Source organism: Prionailurus bengalensis, chromosome B3 (assembly GCF_016509475.1).
Source record: "Prionailurus bengalensis isolate Pbe53 chromosome B3, Fcat_Pben_1.1_paternal_pri, whole genome shotgun sequence".
Classification (NCBI taxonomy): Eukaryota; Metazoa; Chordata; class Mammalia; order Carnivora; family Felidae; genus Prionailurus; species Prionailurus bengalensis.
The window spans coordinates 134650312-134662976 of NC_057355.1; the positions used below are offsets into that span (position 1 = coordinate 134650312).

At 46.1% G+C, this 12665-nt stretch overlaps 1 protein-coding gene across 11 annotated transcripts in view; it reads right to left on the bottom strand.

Moving 5' to 3' along the window:
* Positions 1 to 12665, bottom strand: part of TTC7B (tetratricopeptide repeat domain 7B) — a 255797-nt gene that overhangs the window by 55308 nt on the left and 187824 nt on the right. For 3 of the 11 annotated variants that reach the window (XM_043556833.1, XM_043556835.1, XM_043556832.1), the window contains 3 exons: positions 9308 to 9405; positions 4714 to 4878; positions 2301 to 2351 (listed from right to left, as the gene is read on the bottom strand). The exons of 1 other annotated variant lie outside the window; for it this stretch is intronic. In XM_043556833.1, the coding sequence (XP_043412768.1) occupies positions 2301 to 2351; positions 4714 to 4878; positions 9308 to 9405 (314 nt within the window). The remainder of the gene's footprint in view (positions 1 to 2300; positions 2352 to 4713; positions 4879 to 9307; positions 9406 to 12665) is intronic. 7 more of the 11 variants (XM_043556836.1, XM_043556838.1, XM_043556839.1 and 4 more) reach the window with 3 other exon arrangements.

Here is a 12665-nt window from a genome sequence, read left to right on the forward strand (position 1 = left end):
GAAACCCTCCCTGCTGCATATTCATGAGGCTGTGTCTTTGCACTCGAGTGTCTGGGGAAGGCTGTGTTTGTCTTTGAATGCAGCTTATGGGAAAAGCCTTCCCGGTTTTGGGTGAGGGTCTAATGATTGGACCCACACTCCTTAACTTCTATCCGAGTGCCGTTTGTTACTGACTTGTCAATCTCCTGAGATTCTATTCAATCTTGTTTAGAGAAAGACACCACAGAACTAATTGGGAAGAATTAACTGTAATTTCATTAAAAGAGCAAGAAGAGGTTCATACTTGACTCATCAGGGCTGGAGTTTTTTAACTGCCACCCCTCAAAAGCAGTGGAGTCATCACTAAGAGTAACTTGTTCAAATACAGATTAAAAAAACCCTGACTTTATTCTGTTAAGCAGGAGCAGAGGGTGAAATAGACACCCAACAGACTGGACGAGATACATTTTGAACTGTCAGAAAATGCAAGGTCAATAATAAAATGCTAGCCATAAGAAAAGGGGAAAAAACAATGACCTTGAGTTTGTTTTTCAACCTTATTTCATTCCAGGGGTTTGTTTATCATTAATCTGCTTATTCTCTTCTCCGGGTTACAGGTTCCTAAAAGGGGCGGCAGCTTGACCAGAATCAGTGATAGGAAAAACTGAGCCAAGAACCCAAGTTGGCGTTCTTGATTTGAGCATGTTCTTGGAGAGGCAAATAAAATGTCGACACACATTCTCCTCCAAGATAAGGACTGCAAGGGCACTCAAGAAGGGGGCTGCCTGGGGTCCCCGGGTCTAAGGAGTGGTGAGCAGCGTGGAGACAGCCTTGGACAGTTGTGTCCCAGTCGGGCTCTTCCCACCTGGCGGCCACCTCCCTGCCCCTCGGGAGCAGGTACCTGACCGGAAGCTTGAGATCAGGAGGGGCTCCTGGCATACCATAAAGGCATGTGTGAACAGAAGAATTAGTAAGCTGACATCCCTACAGATGGGGAAACTAAGGTGGACTCTGATTAAATGAGTTCCCTGGGTTCTTCCACAGAAGTGGCCCTTGAACCTAGGTTTCCTGACTTTGGAGAGAGCTGGAATGGTTTCCACAGAAGATAGTTAAGTCCCTTGTACAAATGTATCGAGCCTCACTGTCACTAATATGGGCTGCCTGAAGATTTTAAGGTAACCTGACTTTCTGAAAATCAAATCTTTTTAATGTATCCGAGGAGCCTGATATTGAAAGAACCTTGGCGGTAAAACCTTTTTTTTTTTTCCCCATGAAGAACCCTAATGTGATGACAACACCAAACATATCTCTTCTATTATGGACTTGTATTTATTTTAAAAAGTGTTTTATTTGTATTGACACTTTTAGAAGCCAGAAATAAAGTCACATCTAAGCTGAGCTGGATTTCACAGGGGAAATCAACTCCCTGAGGGGTATATTTACTATAAGCAGTAAAGGCTCAGATCATTCAAATGCATTGGATCACCATATACGTGAACATCTCCCAGAATGCAGTGCCTGGAATGCTGATTCTACAGGGTGGGAAAAATGATGAAATTAGCTCAGGAAATTAGCTCGAACTTTTTTTTTAAACTGCAGGACTTCTCAGAGCCCTTAATATGCTAATGTGAACTGTCAGTCCCTAAGAGGGAGATGCAGTATTTCCCAAAAATATTTGCCCAGAGAGAATCAGAAGTCTAGGAAACATCCTCTGAAAGATGTGAAACTTCACTCCTGCCTTAAAAGGATACCACCTAAAGTATGAGTCCTACACCCAGGGAACCGCTTAGTCCCCTTTAAATTTTGGTAGGTGTAGGTTAAGTTTTATGGCATCTGTTTAGCTTATTTTAGGAAAATTCATGATTAGGACTGCTTTCGTATGTAGCAATAATGGTTGAACTGGAAAAAAAATTTCCAGATTCAACTGGTTCCCTCTACCTAAAATTCACAGACGACCCACACTGGGGAGGCTGAGTGCCTCACACTTCCAATCAGGCCACTGGGGCTGCTGACCAATCCACTGCATGCCCTTACTAGGGCATCTTTCCCACACTGCCTCCTTCTGTGGTCCCTCCCAGAGAAGTGCTGCCTCCTCATTGCTTAAGCCCAAGCTGCAGCGGAATGCATTAGAATCTTGGGAGAGATGGGAACTGGGGGGGGGGGGGGGCGCGGGCGGAGTGGGCAAGCACGTGGCAGCTTTGCGTCCATGTCATCTCAGCATTCCCAGCGGTCGACAACGACAACACACGTTCCGTGGTGGAGGGAAGCATGATTCTGGAGGCCCTCAGAGAGGTTAATAGATAGATTGGTAAGCTACTTACTAACTGAAAAAAGGGAGGGGAAACCATGAAAGTATACTTCTGGAGAGTTGCCTTGGAACAACAAACCAAATCAAAAATTAAAACCAAGAAACAAAACATTTGAAAAATCAAAATTAAGGCTAAAAAAGCAAATAGAGTTCTAATAACCTTCCAACTGTTAAGTCTGGCTGTGTCGAATTAGATATCAACTCAAGAGTGACACATGTTTTTCCACTAACAATGATTTTTTTTTTTTTTTAAACCAAAGAAAGGCCAACTGGGCATTCCCCTCTACATTGAAATGTTCACCCAGCACATGAAAGCTGACCGATTCATGTAATGTGTTTTGTTTCCAGGGCAGGAAATTCCAAAGGGAAGGGAAAAATAATCAGACAAGCACTTTTCAGATCTTTCCACCACTAACCCTAATCATGATTCCAATACTTTGTAGACCTCGGCTAGTTTTTGCTCCTATGAAGTCAAAGGATTGGGGAGACATTCGAAGAACTTGGGGCCTTGGCTATCCCTCCTAACGAAAGGAGCTGGGATTCAAATTCATTACAGTTTTAATCAATAAATTTTACATTTATCAGTAATGTGTGGTATGTTTTCCCCTTCTCTAATGAAATGTTGTATCTATGGAGGAGAAAGAGTCTTGGGCACATCGGTCTTGGTCTAAAACACCTGGTTACTGGCTAGGCACTCTCTAAGGATGGGAAAACAGCTCGGGGTTTCACAAAGAATAAACAATTGAGTCCTTCGTGGAATACAGCACATTCAGCAGAAAGCCCAGTGGGGGGCTCATCACCCTAAAAATTCACTAATTCATCTGATATCTAGTGCTTCACTGAAGAGTCAGGACTTCAACCTTATAAAGTCTAAAGGAACACAGGGATCCTCGGGATGGTGTTGACAGAGGTGGGTTTGCCGTATAATAGGAGAGGACGGGCCAGTGGGAATGTATTCTAGAATGGTAAGATCCCATTTTAAGACCAAAAAACTGGGCAACAGTCAATGTGAAAAAAACAGCTTTTCTGGAAAAAACTGAAGGTGGCAATTGCCTGGAGGCATTGTATTAAGAGACAATGCCTATTTTAAGAAGTGGGTTAAAAACAACATAAGCAGTTTATAAACATTATCTTCATCTTGCGTTTCATAAAGCTGGGATTGCCACGAAAGCAAAGTTGAGCACACTTACTACACAGATAAGTAGAGCCAGAGTGTTTCCTGGTTTGGATGATTTATTTTAGATGATAGCCTCATTTCTGCCCCGGCTTTGTGCGTGTGTGAGTTTAACACAGCAGCTTTACCATCCAAACGATGAGCACATTAGAGGAAGCAGTTCTCTCTGACAGCGCCTCCCCTCAGGGGCTTTTGTTCTGCATATAACTGAGCATCTGGGACAAAGATGAGCCCTTCTAAATTATGGATACAGAGATTAAATTTTCTGGCAGTGCTTTGGGCAAAGTGGATGTTAAATAAATAAGTGAAAGGAAGCAAGGCTGTACCTCCTGGGGGGAGACCCACAGTTGGGTCCCATCTAAGGACCTTACCGACCAGGGTTTCATTTTAGTACAGGAATCTCTCTCTCTCTCTCTCTCTCTCTCTCTCTCTCTCTTTTTAATGGACAGGTCCCCAAACACTGTAAAAGAGACTTTCAAATTTCTGTATTATTTAAAAGCAAGATCAGATTAAAATACCATCCAATTTCCCTACATGATTTCATGGGTTTTCACCCAAACCCTACATTTTCCTTCCTAGCAAATGGAAAACAATTTATACCGTTGCTTCCCAAGATGTGGTGACCCACTGGCTTTGGAATCCCAAGTGGGTATTCTGTAAATCCAGGTGCCTGGGCTCCAGCTCAGGCCTACTGAGTCATAAGCTATAGGGATGGGGTTCAGGGGATCTGTGGTTCTTAAAGCTCTTCGTGTGCTTTTGACGGACAGTAAGTAAAGTTTGAGAACCACAAACTTAAAGGGCATACGACCATTATCTTTAGGATATCACCTTGATCACTGTATGCTTGTCGAATTAATTTCTAAATAGAAAATCAGAAATACACATAAATAAGTTATTGGCAAAATGTTCTAATTTGCCTTTTTTAAAAATAGCGTTTTTACGCATTAACATTAACTCCAGGAAAGCATACAAGTAACCAAGGACAGGACGTAATTGTCTAGAAAAGCTTCTGTTTATTCTGCTCAAAACAGGTTTCCTTTCCTTTTCAAAGAGGAGGTTGGAACTTGGGCACCAATGTCTCTTTCTGCCCCAAACAGCTCTTGGATTTTTTAAATTAGCAAGATTTTCCCCTCAGATAAATTTGATGGGAGTTTCCTATTCAGCTTATCAGTTAGGAAGATTATCAGAAAATGAAACATCAGGCAAATGAAGCAGGTCTAACAAGAAAGGAAAAACCATAAAGCATGTTTACACAGAGAGGGCTCCTGGCGGGGACCTGGGTCATTGAATGAATGAGCTGCAGGGGGCCACACAAAGGTGTCAGGTTTGGGAGGAGAATGAAGATGAGGAGATACAAACAGGTGGAGAGGAGATTCGGTTCTTGAAAGAGAAGAGGAGGAGGAGGAGGAATCTGACACTAAAAAAGTGAAAGAGAAAAAAAAAAGGATAAAGGCAAAAAAAGCTTTAGAAACACAAAGGAAAAAATAAACTAGCTTTTCATATACTCACATAAGCTGCAAACAAAATGAGGTCATGTAATAGACAATCATTCCTGTACTGGACAATAGCATACAAGTGCTTTTCGAAGAAAACAAATTTGTTGTTTTTTTTTTTCCCCACTGGTTATTTAATTGTTCTGCAACAACACCACAGAATAAAAATAACTCAGATTTACCTGGGCACAGACTCAGCAGCATGATCCAATGACCATCTCTAACCTACAATATCCAGGACATTCTAGAGGAAACCGCTTTTCATTTGGAAAGGTGCAGTAGACCTTGGTTATTCCTGGACTTGTTTTTTTAGGAGAAGCCCTTATATAAAGTTTACCTGAAAGGTTAGGTTTTCCTAGGTAGAGATACTGAGGTATGATGATATGTCTTAGTCCCAGCATCGTGACAACAGAGTGCTAAGCTTTCTAAGTTGGTCTGTGGTTCGGTGCACAGGCTGGGGCACTTTGAAAAGGAAGCTGTTATTGTCGCCTTCAGGTCTCACAGCTGGAGACATACACAAGTAAGAGGGAGACCACCTTTCCCAGACACAATGGACCAAACTTTCAAGTTAAAAGAATGACTTTGCTTTGGACAGGTGTCCAGTGATATCTACCAATGATTAAAGATAAATCTCCTTACTCCACATCCTGTTTTCAAGGCAAAGGAAGAAAAAAAATTTTTTTTTCATCCTCTATTTAAGGAACTACCAACTTATTCCTAAGAAAAGACAATGATTCATAGCTTCAACGTTAAGACTGTCACTCTATTTGATTCCTCTTTTTCCATGGCTGGGACCTATCAGAGGTGGGGGAAGGGGGACCAGAGGTGACACTGAAAGGGAAAACATGTTGTTTAGGGGGATTTTTCAATTTGTCACATCCATTTAATGAACCCAATGCCCACTTTCTTAGCCACAGGGGACTTGGCCAATCCAAAGCTTCCAGACAAGAGTTCCCCTGATGTTATTCCATAGATGTTCATGTGGACAATTTCGGAGGTAAAAAACCATACCTAGTTAATTAACCACTTCCAACATCAATAATGCTGAGCCTGCACCTTATAATGACCCAGATGTATAATAATAGCATTGGACTTACATTTTTAAAGAGTTCTTATCTATTTGACATGTACACTGAAATTTTAGGACACAAAATATGATGTCTGAGATGTGCCTTAAAATACTCTGTAAGATCTAAGTGTGGGACAGGAGAGGTGGATGCAAAAGGAATACTGATTGCTGAAAGCTGGTGGTAGGTACGTGGGATTCATTATATTAGTATCTCTATTTTGGGTATGTTTGAAGATCTTCCACAATAGAGAAAAATTTTTTTAAAAGGAGATACGTTTTTGTTCTTCAACACCCAAACAAGTAACCCAAGAGGGCCTATCTGCACGCTGGCTGACTGAGAACGGACAGGGTCATGGCGGTGGAAGTTCGCCATGGCTCTGGCCGCATCGTTGCCGATGCCAACGCTGTGGCTTTGCTAGTGTCACATGCCTGTGCCCTTTAAATGAGGGAGTTGGGGAAAGAAGAGAAGAGCAGGTGTTGCATGGACCAATGCTGTTAGCAAGATGTCACCTGCAGGGCTGGGTTCTCTCAGACACTTTGTTTTGATTCAGGAGCATTTCTGCCTCGGGTAAGTTCCTTTTCTCTTTTTCTCTAAGCCCAGTTGCTTTCCGAAATGAGCAGAGCTGCAGTGGATCCTCAAAATTAGCCAGCCTCCTCCCTCACGTGCACTGAAGACTGTGGCAAAGGGAAAGAGGAAGATGGCCGAGATCCCCGCCGGACGGGTTAAGTCCAGAGTGTGAGGTGCGTGCGCCATGGAATGCTACGTTGTTGTAAAGAACGTGGACATTCTGTACGGATGGATACGGAGGGGTCTTTAGGACGTGCCGTGAAGTGAACCGAGCCAGGGACTGAACAGCACATATACACAGTATTCCGCTATTTGTCGTGGGGGGGGACATGGAAATGATATCTCTGAGTATTTGAATGCAAACACACTGGAAGGGCAAACCAAAAAGTCAATAAAAATGGTTGCCTTTACGGAAAAACCAGACGGGGGTGCGGGGATGGGAGTAAAAACTTCTCTAGGGCACCTTCCGAATCAAAACCTAAAATCTGTGTGCTGTTCACAAGTTAGGCCATCCACACAGGTGTATGAATGAGAATGGGCTGGCCCTCTGACTGCTCCCCCACCCCCCAAGCTGAACTACAGAAAACTGGGCTCTGGTAACCGAGATGGAGGCACACTTTCCATTTTTAGGCGAGCCTCCCTAAATTCCGTCTCTTTGCTTTCAACTGTCATTTCAGAATGTACTACCCTCATTTACAACCAGGGGGCAACTGGCAAGGCCTCCTGAGGTGGCCTTCCATTCTTCTGATTCCCTGGCCTCCTGGGTAAGTAATTGGTGCTGTGTAAACCAAGAGTTTGGGGCTCTGGGGGCAGGGCTGGGGAATGAAGTCTTGTAGGGATTCCTGCAAGAATCATCTTGTAGGGATACTACAACAACAACAGTAAAATGGTCAGTGGCCAGGCCTGGGAGGCTGTGCTTCTCTCCTGCTGGGGGCAGGGCACCTGTGCAAGCAATCCAGACTCTAACCACCTGGGACCCCCGGAGTGAGTGACAGAGCAGATGCATGAGCCCCTGCCTGTGCCACAGACACACCCCGCCTGGACGCTATGGCACCTGAGAAGGCTCAAACCTGAAGAGGGAGATTCTTGAGGTCTCTAGGGAGAATGTCCCACGGGGCAAAGGGGAGAACAAATAACAGGGTCTCTCTTATTTTCTGCCACTCTCTGTATTTAATGCGATGTGGCATTCGAGCCTTGGGACTTCAGGGGAAATGAAGGTCCAGGCCAGCTGGAAGGAGACGGGGTCTGCATTCAGTAGGACTGTCCTCCCAGGGTGGTGAGGAGGGGTGACGGGGGAGGAAGCCCTGGGCAGCCGCAGCAGCTGTTCTGAATCAGCCAAATTGCTGCAGGTGCGGCCGTGAGCTTCCCCTCCTCCCCACCGTGTCCCAGCCTCACCTTGCAGCGGCCAGTCTGGACAGCCTTTCCAGCAACGAGGGCTTACACAGCGTCTCTAGGAGCACTTCTGTGCTACTCAAAGCCAGAGGCCCCCCTCCAAGGACTGCTGGTCAAGGGGAGGGAGGCGGTCAGGCCACTGCAGGGTCGGGGAGGGGGAGTTTCTCTGTGGCTTGGTCGTCTGCATTTTGAGCACAGGCTGCCAGTGTTAAACCGCATTGATTTGCAATTCATGCTGCATCTAATACCCAACACTCCTTTGACCTAGGAACCCTGGGGCCCTGAGGGCAGACTTCTGAAGACTGCAAATTTGGTAAAAGGGAGCCTAGCACAGGAATGCTGTTTGCAGGCAGCTGTTAGCATGGGCATGGGCATGGGCCTGGGCGGGTAACACATCTGGCTCCGAGAGGTGGTGTTTCTTCCATCCTGCCAGGGGCCGAATCTTCCAGGAGATGGCTGTGCACACCTCAGTGCTGCTCCCTGGCTTTCTCTGGAAAGGCTTGGTCAGGAGAAGGACTGGGAGGCTCCTTCCATGAAGCCAGCCCATAAAAGAGCAGGCATACCCAGAGGGGGATTAAAGCCTTACACAGACTGCCTCTGCGGGGCAGGGGGAGAGGAAGCAGAGCCGGCTTTCCGATGATGCTGTGAAATGGTCTCTGAGGCTCAAAGCAGAGGGAATTTCTTTACATCCTCCAAACTGCCCCTGGATGGTTGGTGTAACTGTTAGCATTACTTGTTTGGAGGTTTGGAAATGACAGAGGTATATTTGTTCCTCCTTACCCAGCAGATGTGGAAGCACAAATGACGAGGTGTACCTATTTGCTCAGAGGCAGTGAGTGCAGCAGGCCTTCACGTGGGGACAGGGGCATCAGAAGCTCGGAACCCACCTGCGTCCCTAAAGGGCCTTTTGGCCCAGGGTGGGGGTGGGGAGGATGTTCCTATGTGCAACTGCTTAAAAATCAAAACCGATTTCAGCAAGGTCTGAAACCTAAAGAGAGAGAGAGAGAGGCAGACAGAAAAGCAGAGGGGAAGCTTCACGGGGATGGGAACGATCTAATTTTAGTTTTGAATTTTGGGCTCTGAGAACAAGGGGAAAAATAGAAAAGATTTCAAAGAGCTCTGCCGGGCAGGCACTATCGCAACCCCCACTGTGAACACACACTTGAAGAGACGCTGGAGAAAATGCGCCTCGATTGAGTTTAACCTAGTTGCGTGAGGAGCGTTTCCAAGCCCAGTCCCTGGCAGTCTCCACCCCACGCCACTCGGGGCCAGGCCCCACGTTCTCGTGGACACCGTTTCGTCCCCTCTGGTCTGTTATTCTCACCTGTCTCGGGATCGCTGAAGTCTGGCAAAGTAATTGTGTTAAGCTGTCGTCTGTCAGCAATGGTTCTATCTAAGAGGCTGCTCCCACGTCCAGAATCACTGCAAAACACAGCTGCAGAGGTCAGTCATTTGAAGGGGGGCAGGGGAAAGACACAGACTTAACCACCACTGACCCTGAAGTGCAGTAACATCCCTTTTGTGCGTTTTCGATGCTCTTTAACACTCTCTCCGTTGACGACCAGGCATCCTGCTTGTGGCAAGGCCTGGGCTGGGATTACTTTCCACGTTCACTGTCACAAACACATGTAAACCACACCCTCAGACCCTTGCTAATTTTCGCCCTTTTTGTGTCATTATAAGATACAAGAAAGAAACCGTGAAGGCAGGTTCTCGAACCACCTTAGAATGGGGAACCCACTGGATTGGCATTCTGTGTTGAATGTCTTGCACCTCATCAAGCCCGTAAACACACACCGTCCTCGAACTGCTTTACTAATCAACGGTCTACACCTCAGCCCTCACTGCCCAGGGAAGTCACCTGCCTGGGGCATTTCTAGAAGACTCTGAACCCTAGGCCCCTCTCCAAACCAAATCCATCAGCATTTCTGGGGCAGTCAACATTTTTCCAAGCTCCCCAGATGGCTCTGATCTGAGAACCCAGATAGCTGGATCTGAGAACCCCTGGCCCCTGGTTTTCCTTTCCAAGGGCAACCACAGCCATGGCCTGGTTTGTGTCCCTACTTAACACAGGAGGGAAAGGGGCTGTGAGGTCACACAGGCCAGCTGCACCACCCCTCCCTCCCCACCTTGCTCCCACAGAACGGGCTTGGCACCATTGGTTGGCAAGTCGCTTGGGAGACCACATCAGGCCCGGGTGGAATGAAACAGAGGTAGGGGACCGGAGCTCATACAGACTCTTGTTTTCTTTCGTTCTAAGAAGCTTGTAAGCAAAAACAGTTACATTCTTCCTTTTTTCCTCTATCATGAGATTCCATCAAAGAAGCTCCAAAAAGCAGCCCATCTATCTCTTGAGGTTTGAGTCTATCTATAATGCTTTTCTTTGCATCTATTTTGTTTTGTCAATCTGGGGGCTCTAGGAGTGGTATTTTGTTGTTGTTGTTAAGAAGTTCAAATTCTATAATAAAGGGACACAATTTCCTTCCTGCGTGCAGCTGTTGCTAAAAGTGATACAAACAAGATTTGGTATGAAACTTAATATGGTTCTCAGGCTGCAATTTCCACGTCCAGTGATGTAGTTAGAGAAATCCACAGGAAACAGATGGAAACTTGCCTCAGTACAGACTATTTGTCAGCCTATACTTATTACATCATTGGATACGCGTTTTTTGGAAACCGCTCTATTCATTATTTCCGCAATTGAGAAATAATAAATGTCTCTGAGCAGAAGACAGCACAAAAGTACATGCAAATGTGCATTAATCACATTACCAACTGAACAGTTCCAACATTGGTCTGTTCATGTATATATTTTTAATATAAATATGACAAAGATATTACAAAGAGTTGTCTGAATATTGCAATGGCTCCTCACTTAGGAGCTTTCCAGAAGATGTTATCTCAACATATAGTGATATATTTTTTTTTTCAATCTCCTGGGGGATTCCAGGCCACACAATAAGGTGTTGGCATTGCAAAGGAAGGATTCGCCTGGCATTTTGGTGGACCCAATCTGAGGAAATGGATCAGAAGTGTTTGTTTTGGCCCTAACCCTCCGGGCTTCCCATCTTACCAAGTTTCAGAGCCCAAGGTTGGCTGTCACGTGTGCTGCTGGGTCCTGGAAGCCAGCCAGGGGGTGGGGGTGGGGGGGGCCGTCTGGCTTCTTACCTTCTATCTGTCCCTAACAAGTAGGTCACTTGGGGTCTACTTTCCCTGTCAGATGAAGATAAGGGTTGTCTTCCTACAGACAGCTTTGCAAGGCTGAACTGAGGTCATGTGGTCACAGCGTTCAGAAGATTTGTAACTTTTGGGTATAGTCCATGCATCGTTATCAATACACGTACCCATACATGCAGCTGAGGTTAATACGGCTGGCTAATTTCTGAGGCCCACTGATTCCTTGCATTCTGGTGCAATGATAAGGGTGGGAAAGCTGATTTAAGGGCCTCCTGCTCTCAATGTTAGAAACCGCAACCAAAACCCAAATCGTGACTTGTGAGCCTTATCCACTGGTAATGACACAGGATAGCCTTCCCCTCCACCAGCCCATAGTTACAACCCATAGTGCATGTTCCAGAGTTCCTTTTGAAAACAGTATATAAGCAACACTTCACTCTTCAAAATGGAGATGGTTTTGTTTCCACCCTGAATGCTGGGACTGAGAATTTGGCTGGTTGCTTTAAGCAATGGTTAGTTCTACCTTTAGAGGGTACGGAGTCTTAACCCATCAAGATTTGCCTTTGCGATGACCTCTGGAATGTGGAGGAAGGGGCAAAGGGAGGCCCTGGCCAACCCTTGAGTTTCTTTGACTTTCTCTGGCCAGTGTCTCTTACAAAAGACTTCCTCTCTCCCTCTGGGGCCTGCTTGGGCCCCTCCCATGGACCACCCTCTGCCACCTTACTACCCAGTTAGCAGAGCCCAGTGCTTTAGGCTGCCAGGAGCACCTCTCAAGGAGGCAAGCAGGAAGGGAAGCAAAACCATTCCTGGTCAGTGGTGCTAGGAGACAGCTTAGGGAGAGGACAGTGGCAGGAGCCCCAGATCCATGGTACGTAAGCTACAGATCTCCATGTAGGCAGATGCACAGGTGTGGGTAGCTTCTGTTCCCTGCTCACACTGAACATTTAGAGTGCACTGTAGTGATGGTTAAAGTTATACCAGAGACTGGAAGCTTCTCTTGGAAATCCTCTCTACCTTCCGTGGTACGCAGAGGAGGCCAGACGCAAGAGGCAAGCTGGCAGCGGGCTAGGAGTCAGAGCCCGGGAGTTCTTGTTGCCACCCAGCCTCTCGCCAGCTTCTGAACTAGCACGTGGCACACCTAAGTGCCGGGTGTAAGAGAGGGCCCTGGGACAGGACACCAGAGAGGGGCAGGTGGGAGAGGAGATGCCTGGTGTCCTCCAGGCCTCTTACAGCTGGGTAATAGGAATCAAGGTAAGCTCCCAATATCCCTGACCCTCAATTCTCATCAGTAAAATGGGTATGAGAGAACATGACATTTGCCTGTTTCGTGGGGCTGTTCTGAAGATGAAATGACAGCCCGCTTTGTAAACAGAAAAGCTTCGCCAAAATGCTCTGGACCTTCTCTCGGTAAAAATGTTAAGTGCTGTTTGTTAAGTAAGGAATAGGACTGAGGGAGAAAACATTTTCTTCCAATTACATGGCTACATGATGGAGATGGTCCCAGT